At 50.2% G+C, this 10,918-nt stretch overlaps 1 protein-coding gene across 8 annotated transcripts in view; it reads right to left on the bottom strand.

Annotated features, from left to right (window-relative positions):
- The window catches only part of sdk2b (sidekick cell adhesion molecule 2b), a 503,042-nt gene that overhangs the window by 99,218 nt on the left and 392,906 nt on the right, over window positions 1-10,918 (bottom strand). For all 8 annotated transcript variants that reach the window (XM_065002523.1, XM_065002524.1, XM_065002525.1 and 5 more), the window contains exon 4: window positions 9,301-9,448. In XM_065002523.1, coding sequence (XP_064858595.1) covers window positions 9,301-9,448 — 148 coding nt within the window. The remainder of the gene's footprint in view (window positions 1-9,300; window positions 9,449-10,918) is intronic.

Below are 10,918 nucleotides of genomic sequence, written 5' to 3'. Positions count from 1 at the left end.
ATTACACTGGTAATTGCACAGCGGGTGTCAGCAAAGCATCAATATTCCTCCTCATCCCCAGTCTTCTCCTCTCTGTGATTTCCCAGGTAGGCCACGTTATGTAAGGTTGTTAACTGTCATGGCTACAAGGTTGTAGGGCTGTAGCACTCAGAGATAAATCCATGACTCAACGTCTTGAGAGACGTTTCCGGATGAAAAAAGAGAGATAGAGAAAAATGGTTGACTAAGAAAGAAAATGCATGCCAGGTTCCGCCTGACTCCTCTACTCCTCCTCTACTCTTCCTCGTGCCTGACTCCTCTACGTGCCTGACTCCTCTACTCCTCCTCGTGCCTGACTCCTCTACTCCTCCTCGTGCCTGACTCCTCTACTCCTCCTTGCGCCTGACTCCTCTACTCCTCCTCGTGCCTGACTCCTCTACTCCTCCTTGCGCCTGACTCCTCTACTCCTCCTCGTGCCTGACTCCTCTACTCCTCCGCGTGCCTGACTCCTCTACTCTTCCTCGTGCCTGACTCCTCTACTCCTCCTTGCGCCTGACTCCTCTACTCCTCCTCGTGCCTGACTCCTCTACTCCTCCTCGTGCCTGACTCCTCTACTCCTCCTTGCGCCTGACTCCTCTACTCCTCCTCGTGCCTGACTCCTCTACTCCTCCTCGTGCCTGACTCCTCTACTCCTCCTTGCGCCTGACTCCTCTTCTCCTCCTCGTGCCTGACTCCTCTACTCCTCCTCGTGCCTGACTCCTCTACTCCTCCTTGCGCCTGACTCCTCTACTCCTCCTCGTGCCTGACTCCTCTACTCCTCCTCGTGCCTGACTCCTCTACTCCTCCTCGTGCCTGACTCCTCTACTCGTCCTAGCGCCTGACTCCTCTACTCCTCCTCGTGCCTGACTCCTCTACTCCTCCTCGTGCCTGACTCCTCTACTCCTCCTTGCGCCTGACTCCTCTACTCCTCCTCGTGCCTGACTCCTCTACTCCTCCTTGCGCCTGACTCCTCTACTCCTCCTCGTGCCTGACTCCTCTACTCCTCCTCGTGCCTGACTCCTCTACTCCTCCCCGTGCCTGACTCCTCTACTCCTCCCCGTGCCTGACTCCTCTACTCCTCCTCGTGCCTGACTCCTCTACTCCTCCTCGTGCCTGACTCCTCTACTCCTCCTCGTGCCTGACTCCTCTACTCCTCCTTGCGCCTGACTCCTCTACTCCTCCTCGTGCCTGACTCCTCTACTCCTCCTCGTGCCTGACTCCTCCTCGTGCCTGACTCCTCTACTCCTCCTTGCACCTGACTCCTCTACTCCTCCTCGTGCCTGACTCCTCTACTCCTCCTCGTGCCTGACTCCTCTACTCCTCCTCGCGCCTGACTCCTCTACTCCTCCTCGTGCCTGACTCCTCTACTCCTCCTCGTGCCTGACTCCTCTACTCCTCCTTGTGCCTGACTCCTCTACTCCTCCTCGTGCCTGACTCCTCTACTCCTCCTCGTGCCTGACTCCTCTACTCCTCCTTGCGCCTGACTCCTCTACTCCTCCTTGCGCCTGACTCCTCTACTCCTCCTCGTGCCTGACTCCTCTACTCCTCCTCGTGCCTGACTCCTCTACTCCTCCTCGTGCCTGACTCCTCTACTCCTCCTTGCGCCTGACTCCTCTACTCCTCCTCGTGCCTGACTCCTCTACTCCTCCTCGTGCCTGACTCCTCTACTCCTCCTCGTGCCTGACTCCTCTACTCCTCCTCGCGCCTGACTCCTCTACTCCTCCTCGTGCCTGACTCCTCTACTCCTCCTCGTGCCTGACTCCTCTACTCCTCCTCGTGCCTGACTCCTCTACTCCTCCTCGCGCCTGACTCCTCTACTCCTCCTCGTGCCTGACTCCTCTACTCCTCCTCGTGCCTGACTCCTCTACTCCTCCTCGTGCCTGACTCCTCTACTCCTCCTCGTGCCTGACTCCTCTACTCCTCCTCGTGCCTGACTCCTCTACTCCTCCTCGTGCCTGACTCCTCTACTCCTCCTTGCGCCTGACTCCTCTACTCCTCCTCGCGCCTGACTCCTCTACTCCTCCTCGCGCCTGACTCCTCTACTCCTCCTCGTGCCTGACTCCTCTACTCCTCCTTGCGCCTGACTCCTCTACTCCTCCTTGCGCCTGACTCCTCTACTCCTCCTCGTGCCTGACTCCTCTACTCCTCCTCGTGCCTGACTCCTCTACTCCTCCTCGTGCCTGACTCCTCTACTCCTCCTTGCGCCTGACTCCTCTACTCCTCCTCGTGCCTGACTCCTCTACTCCTCCTCGTGCCTGACTCCTCTACTCCTCCTCGTGCCTGACTCCTCTACTCCTCCTCGCGCCTGACTCCTCTACTCCTCCTCGTGCCTGACTCCTCTACTCCTCCTCGTGCCTGACTCCTCTACTCCTCCTCGTGCCTGACTCCTCTACTCCTCCTCGCGCCTGACTCCTCTACTCCTCCTCGCGCCTGACTCCTCTACTCCTCCTCGTGCCTGACTCCTCTACTCCTCCTCGTGCCTGACTCCTCTACTCCTCCTCGTGCATGACTCCTCTACTCCTCCTTGCGCCTGACTCCTCTACTCCTCCTCGCGCCTGACTCACCTTCCAATCTGGCAAACGGTGCGGTGCAATTCCGGGTAAATGTGTTTACTGAAGGAGGCTCTGATTATACAGCACATTAAGTCTCGGGAATAACACAACAAATCACAGCCCCCAAATGGAAAAGGCCCTTTCAATTGCATCTCATTCAATGAGAGAAGAGTAATTGCTATTAGAGCTAAATAAGTACTTTTTCTCCCCTCGGCCTCACCCAGCCCTGGCACACTGCATTCCAATGAGCCCGGCCGGGACACAGCCAGTCTAAAAGCAACTGGTGCAAAGCAGATCGGCCGGAATTCCAGACACTAAACCTGTTCAGGACAGTGGTGATCAATCAAATATAGAGAAGCAGATTGGAGACAAAGAAGGCAGTTTGGGTTTTACATTTTTGAACAGATGACTGCTCTTTTCAGTTAAAGGCCATATTTCTGTTGTTGAAGCTAAACAGGATCACTATGAAGAGTACATAGAACCCTTTCTCTGCGACAAGGACGCTAACAGTCAGAGGACAGAGCAGACTAGGTGGATGCCAGAAAGAACAGCTGCATAGGCAGCGCGGGCGGCAGAGAGATAACAGTCGCAGGCCCACTATGAGACATTGCCTCTGTCAAGGGAAACTGGAGGCAGGGGAGCCGAAATGGGGGAATTCTCTGAGCCGCCATGGATCTTGTTTACTTTACATATCCATAGTGATAGATACTGTATTTTCATTTCCCCGTTCGTTCCAGGGAGACCAGTCCAATGTGCCTTTGAAAGTTGAGAAAAAAGTAACTAAGTTACACTCAGAATCTTTCTCCAAGGCTACACTTTCACACATAACTAAACCCGCCTTCATGTCCTTGGAATCCAAAGCCCTCACCGACTCCCCTCCCATCCACCCTGCTATGGGGGGACTCAGGCAGGCATCGAGAACCCCCAACTAGGTCCAACGTGACGCACATGCAACACTCCAATCTCCCAGCTCCAACCTGCCTGGCTACCTGGCTGACTACAGTGTGATGGAAGTCATCTCTGAACAGCATCAATTGTGCCAAAGCAGAACGTAAAGGAGAAGGAGTCATACCACACCCCCCAGGGTCAATTGTGTTAAATTTTAGAAGATGTTATATTGCTTTGTTATTCTGGAAATATTCCTTTCTATAGTGGTAGAGGAGAGAGGAAAGATAGAGACAGGTGGTGAGAAGAGATGCTGCAAATGACATGTATGACACCTCAACTAGATGACGTGAGAGAGAGAGGGATGGAGATAGAGAGAGGGATGGAGAGAGAGAGAGGGATGGAGAGAGAGAGGGGGATGGAGAGAGAGAGGGATGGAGAGAGAGGGGGATGGAGAGAGAGAGGGATGGAGAGAGAGGGGGATGGAGAGAGAGGGATGGAGAGAGAGGGGGTGGAGAGAGAGAGGGATGGAGAGAGAGAGGATGGAGAGAGAGAGGGATGGAGAGAGAGAGGGATGGAGAAAGAGAGGGGTGGAGAGAGAGAGGATGGAGAGAGAGAGGGATGGAGAGAGAGAGGGATGGAGAGAGAGAGGATGGAGAGAGAGAGGGATGGAGAGAGAGGGGGATGGAGAGAGAGAGGGATGGAGAGAGAGAGGGATGGAGAGAGAGAGATGTGGAGAGAGAGGGATGGAGAGAGAGGGGGATGGAGAGAGAGGGGGATGGAGAGAGAGAGGGATGGAGAGAGAGGGAAGGAGAGAGAGGGATGGAGAGAGAGGGGGTGGAGAGAGAGGGGATGGAGAGAGAGAGGGATGGAGAGAGAGGGGGATGGAGAGAGAGAGGGATGGAGAGAGAGGGGGTGGGGAGAGAGGGGGATGGAGAGAGAGAGTGATGAAGAAAGAGAGGGATGGAGAGATAGAGGGATGGAGAGATAGAGAGATGGAGAGAGAGGGGGATGAAGAGAGAGAGGGATGGAGAGAGAGAGGGATGGAGAGAGAGAGGGGGTGGAGAGAGAGGGGATGGAGAGAGAGGGGGATGGAGAGAGAGAGGGTTGGAGAGAGAGGGGGATGGAGAGAGAGGGGGATGGAGAGAGAGAGGGATGGAGAGAGAGGGGGATGGAGAGAGAGAGGGATGGAGAGAGAGAGGGATGGAGAGAGAGATGTGGAGAGAGAGAGGGATGGAGAGAGAGGGGTGGAGAGAGAGGGGATGGAGAGAGAGAGGGATGGCGAGAGAGGGGATGGAGAGCGAGAGGGATGGAGAGAGAGGGGGATGGAGAGAGAGGGGGATGGAGAGAGAGGGGATGGAGAGAGAGAGGATGGAGAGAGAGGGGGTGGAGAGAGGGGGATGGAGAGAGAGAGGGATGGAGAGAGAGCGTGATGAAGAAAGAGAGGGATGGAGAGATAGAGGGATAGAGGGATGGAGAGAGAGGGATGGAGAGAGAGGGGGATGGAGAGAGAGAGGGATGGAGAGAGAGAGGGATGGAGAGAGATAGTGATGGAGAGAGAGGGGGATGGAGAGAGAGGGATGGAGAGAGAGAGGGATGGAGAGAGAGAGGGATGGAGAGAGAGGGATGGAGAGAGAGGGGATGGAGAGAGAGGGATGAAGAGAGAGAGAGATGGAGAGAGAGGGGATGGAGAGAGAGAGGGATGGAGAGAGAGAGGGATGAAGAGAGAGGGGATGGAGAGAGAGAGGGATGGAGAGAGAGGGGGATGGAGAGAGAGAGTGATGAAGAGAGAGGGGGATGGAGAGAGAGAGGGATGGAGAGAGAGGGGGATGGAGAGAGAGAGGGATGGAGAGAGAGAGGGATGAAGAGAGAGAGGGATGGAGAGAGAGAGACTTGAATAAAGCCTTTTTACAATTTTGAATTTGAGAGAGAGAAAACCTGAGAGAACGGGAGAGAGAAACATGTTGTCCCCCACAAATAATGCAGAGCCCCCCTTGGGCCAATTGAGATATCGTGTGTGACTAACACATTTCAGTTATCATGTGTGACCACAGATTATCCATTATATTGACCAGATTCTCAAGTGGCCGCTGTAACAATGAAAATAAACGTCTTATAAAATGGAAGGCAGCCTGGGTACCAGTCTCTTTAGCTTATCCACTCTCTGTACTCCATGTCATGTGCCAAACACTCTTTGGCAATAACAAGGAGTGGCAAGGATTATTAGCTAAAGAGACTGGTACCCAGGCTAGAAGGAAGTCGGGAGGAGACAAGATCAGGTGGGACCATTCTAGCCAATGAGAGGGCAGATACGCGTGTGAACAAAAAGCACAACTCCAAAATAAAGTGTTTTTTTTCTCAAAGTTGCCGGGACGTCACGTGTCCTACTTATATCAGTACACTAATAATAACCGATGCACTACAAAACTTCTATTCCATCAAATAAGCCACACGTAGCAAATAAGCCATTACAGTTTTTGTTAACCAAATTCAACACTCTCTCATTGACCTCCATTTTGGGCCCAGTTATCCCTCTAGCTTTACCTCTTCCTCTCTGGTGTGACTCACAAATTTCAGTTAATTAATTACTATAGCTCCCGTCTTGGGCCAATCGGTGTAATTTTGAAAATGCCGGTTCTCTATGGCAATCATTCAACCAAGTTGAGTCCAAATCGGGCCGGTGCTGTCCGAGATATCGCGTGTGACTAACGTGCTAATGTAACAGTATAACTTTAGACCGTCCCCTCTGCACACATCAACAACAGTCACCCGCGAAGCATCGTTACCCATCGCTCCACAAAAACCGCGGCCCTTGCAGAGCAAGGGGAACTTCTACTTCAAGGTCACAGAGCAAGTGACGTCACCGATTGAAACGCTATTTAGCACAAACCGCTAACTATGCTAGCCGTTTCACATCCGTTACACTCACCCCCCTTTTGACCTCCTCCTTTTCCGCAGCAACCAGTGATCCGGGTCAACAGCATCAATGTAACAGTATAACTTTAGACCGTCCCCTCGCCCATAGCCGGGCGCGAACCAGGGACTCTCTGCACACATCAACAACAGTCACCCATGAAGCATCGTTACCCATCGCTCCACAAAAACCGCGGCCCTTGCAGAGCAAGGGGATCTACTACTTCAAGGTCTCAGAGCAAGTGACGTCACCGATTGAAACGCTATTTAGCGCAAACCGCTAACTACACTAGCCGTTTCACATCCGTTACACTAACAGACGGAAGCAGACCGATCCACAGTCCCCTGCCCGATTTCATTGTGGGGAACAACAAAAATCAATGCCCTCATTTAGATTCTCTGTGCCTGTCTCTCCCGTGGTTGCTGTTGCTCTCCTCTCTCTCCAAACACACCTGCGCCCCAGAGGCTAGAGTGAACTTTATACAGACCAGTAATGAGTATATAAGTTCTCTGCTGCAGTGAGAGGACAGGCTGCACAGGCTATTGGTGACAACAAGCAGAGAAACTATACAGTGAGAGACTTAACCTTCAACAAGGTTCATTTTTGTTTCTGCTCATTCACTCTGTCACGCCCTGGCCTTAGTTATCTTTGTTTTCTTTATTATTTTGGTTAGTTCAGGGTGTGACATGGGGGATTTATGTGTTTTCACCTGGTCTAGGGGTTTTGTATGTTTATGGGGTGTTATCTAGTCTAGGTGTTTATTGTAAGTCTATGGTTGCCTAGATTGGTTCTCAATTAGAGGCAGGTGCTTATCGTTGTCTCTGATTGGGAACCATATTTAGGCAGCCATATTCTTTGGGTATTTTGTGGGTGATTGTTTCCTGTCTTTGTGTCATTGCACCAGATAGGACTGTTTCGGTTTTCACATTTGTTGTTTTGTATTTTTGTACTATTCTCGTTTATCGTCTATATTAAATATGTTGAACACTAACCACGCTGCATTTTGGTCCTCCTCTCCTTCAACGGAAGAAAACCGTTACACACTCTCTCTCTATTTTTTGTCATTTTAACTAGGCAAGTCAGTTAAGAACAAATGATTGTTTACAATGACAGTCTAGGAACAGTGGGTTAAAGCCTTGTTCAGGGGCAGAACGACAGATTTTTACCTTGTCAGCTCTGGGATTCGATCTTGCAACCTTTCAGTTACTGGCCTAATGCTCTAAAACACTAGGCTCCCTGCCACCCTTCTCTCTCCCTTTCTCTCTAACCCTCCTCTCTCTTTCTACTAAGGCTTTAAAGCCACTACAGAGTGGATGCCTGTGGCGCTATTCAAATTCAATTCAATAATTGTTTTAAAAAAAGACCACCATGTTATCGCCAGTGCTTATTTGCACATATTAACCTTGACAGCTGGTTTGTGTGGAATTTGAAAGTTAGGATCTAGAGAGCGGGAGATGGGTGGCCCTGTGCCTGGCGAGAGAGAGGGAGAGATGACGGGGGGGGCAGAGAGTCACGTGGGTCGTGCGCCAGCCAGGCTAACTTTCCAATGGGAAACATATGAAAAGTGAAAGAGTTGAATGTAGTGTTTTGATTAGTCTTTTGCAACATCATGTTTTGTATACAATGAGGTTCCGACCTCTTTACCCACAGCAGGAAGGAGACACACCAGACTCATTAGTCAGGTGGTCTTTACCCTTTCCTCCAAACAATTCTCTTCTATTCTGTCTCTCTCCTTCCTTCACCCTCTCTCTCTCCTTGTCTCATTGTCATTCAGGGACGGGTGATGATTACTGATGATGAGTATCAGATAAGGAAGCCGCAGTCTAACCTAAGGGAAGGTCACCTCCCTGATGAATACACAGACACATGATGAGGGAGGGGTGGGTCACCTTTATCACACATACATGCTGTGTCTCCCCCCACACACACACACACACACACACACACACACACACACACACACACACACACACACACACACACACACACACACAGTGTCCTCTCACACACAGAGGACAAGGACAAATAAAAAAACCTGCCAAAACAAAAAAGAAACCAAAACTCAATTAGCAAAGCTGTCACCTTGGCTGTAGCTGCCTGTCTCCTAGTCCTACAGTCCTGTAGTGGATATATATATCTGGAGGCAATCCTTCTACTGAAAATTAGCAGTGCTCCCAGTCTCCCACTCAGGCCAGAAAACTAGCACCTCTTTCCAAAAGCAACTCTCTATTTGACCCCTTTTCCATTTTAAGAGGGGGAATGCCAAGACAAGAAACCAAGACAAGAATCCTATTTGAGGCTGTTAGCGGCTCTGCCAGGCACTCAGAATGCCACAGGGCCCCCTGTCCCCCCTCTCAGAGGCCCCTGTCTGGCCCCAATGTAGTCTGATAGTACCAGGCCTCTCTTTGACCTGGTAAACAAGTCTCCCTCACTGCTCGCCTCCATTTGGAGGGCAGAATAAAGGGAGAGTAGAGGAGAGGCCCTGGGAGTACATTTCACTGAGGCGAAGACTATTTCAAGTGATGGAGACATAGTTACAACCAGATAGAACATGCACTCTATCACGCTCTGTCTCACTTTCCCCTCCTCTTCCTCTCTTTCTCTCTCTCTCTCTCTCTCTCTCTTTCCAACTCTCTCTCAAACACATGCACAATCAACCACATAGCATATAGATACATAAAATCCACAGATGCAGCCCACACATATGAAACACAATAGACTGAACAACACATTCACACAAACACATAATAGACAACATATCTATTGTTATGCAAATAGACAACATCTTGATGGAAAAAACGACACATTGTCTGTGACAACAATAACAGAGAGGTACATATATATATATATATATATATATATATATATATAGACAGAGAGAGAGACAGAGCGAGTGAGCTGCATAAGAGACAGCATCATTGTGCATCTTACATGCGGCTGCTGGGCGGAATCTTGCGTCCGTCTCTGAACCATGTGACCTGCGGCTGGGGAAAGCTCCTGATGCGTGGAGCGGGAACAACCGCCCCCTCCCCCTGAGAGACCGACTGGGCACGCTCACCCTCTTCAAAACTGCCCATGACTAAAGAAAGAAAGGAGAGAAAAACAGAAAACAAATTACAGTTGAGTTATTACTGAGGAGAATATTCTCTCTCCACCTTGACCCTTTGTCTCCGAAAACGTTTTCACTATCTGTTTTTTTGAACTAAGGTGTTATATTGAACCAGTTGGTCAGACAGCCGTTGATAAAAGTTGATAAAACATTTTTTTTATAAAAAATGGTACTTTAGCAACTGTAGAACTGATATAATGTATCTGTCATATTCATATAACATAATAATGCAGTCTTCCTGTCTTTCTCAAACTTTCTTTAATTTTGGTTTCCTTTTCAAATTCAAACATCGTGTCGGCAATAAATACGTTTTTCGAAAAAAAAAGATCAGATTTGGGCTGCCTGTGTAAACGCAGTCATTATAAACTCAGACTCAATAAGAGTGGATTGCTGAAGAATAGTAGCTTCACTTTCTCTTTAGTGCCCACAAGGTTGTTCCAATGAGACTACATGCTTGAGCAGTGGCTGTCATTGATGATGTAGGCCTAGTTGTGCTACAAGCCATAGAAGACACAGAGTTGGGGACTCGAAAGGTAACTTTCTGTCAGTTTCCCCGCCAAATAGATATAATATGAATAATACATCAAACAGTCAATTAAGTTACCACACATTTTAGAAATAATACCATCTTTGATACATGCAAAAGCCTTTAGACTTTGAACCAAACAGATTTCCTGAATGTGTAGAATGACAGTGGTCAATTGTGGCAAATCTCTTTTTTCTTTCAAAGAGAATAAATCTGTAATCTGGTATTGCTGTGCTGCTGTACTGCTTAGGACCCAAATGGAAATCTGTGAAGTCTTCAAATCCCTCGACTTTGCTTTGATGTCGTCGTTGTTCCTAATCTGCAATGCTTCTCCTCGCTGTGTTCCTCTTTCAGAGAGGTGTGTCTCTGCAATCCTAATTGTCTGGTCTAACCTCCACTCTCCCTCTGTTCCTCTGTCTCTCCTCTCCTTTTCAGTCTCCCACCCACCCTCCCTCTCTCTCTCCCCCTCTCATTCTCCCTCTCATTCTCTCTCTCATTCTCCCTCTCTCTCCCCTCTCATTCTCCCTCTCCCTCTCTCTCTCCCACTCTCACCCTCCCTCTCTCTCTCCCCTCCCTCTCATTCTCCCCCTCTCTCCCCCTCTCATTCTCTCTCTCTCCACCTCTCTCTCTCTTCCCCCTCTCATTCTCCCTCTGTCTCTCCCCCTCCCTCTCTCTCTCCCCCTCTCATTCTCTCTCTCTCTCCCCCTCTCATTCTCTCTCTCTCTCTCTCTCTCTCTCTCCCCTCTCATTATTTCTCTCTCTCCCCTCATTCTCCCTCTCTCTCTCCCGCTCTCACCCTCCCTCTCTCTCCCCCTGCCTCTCTCTCCCCTCTCATTCTCCTTCTCTCTCCCCTCCTCTCTCTCTCCCCCTCTCATTCCCCCTCCCTCTCATTCTCCCCCTCTCTCTCTCCCTCT

The sequence above is a fragment of the Oncorhynchus nerka genome, linkage group LG16 (assembly GCF_034236695.1).
Source record: "Oncorhynchus nerka isolate Pitt River linkage group LG16, Oner_Uvic_2.0, whole genome shotgun sequence".
Classification (NCBI taxonomy): domain Eukaryota; kingdom Metazoa; phylum Chordata; class Actinopteri; order Salmoniformes; family Salmonidae; genus Oncorhynchus; species Oncorhynchus nerka.
This window is presented reverse-complemented; position numbering and strand designations above follow the sequence as displayed.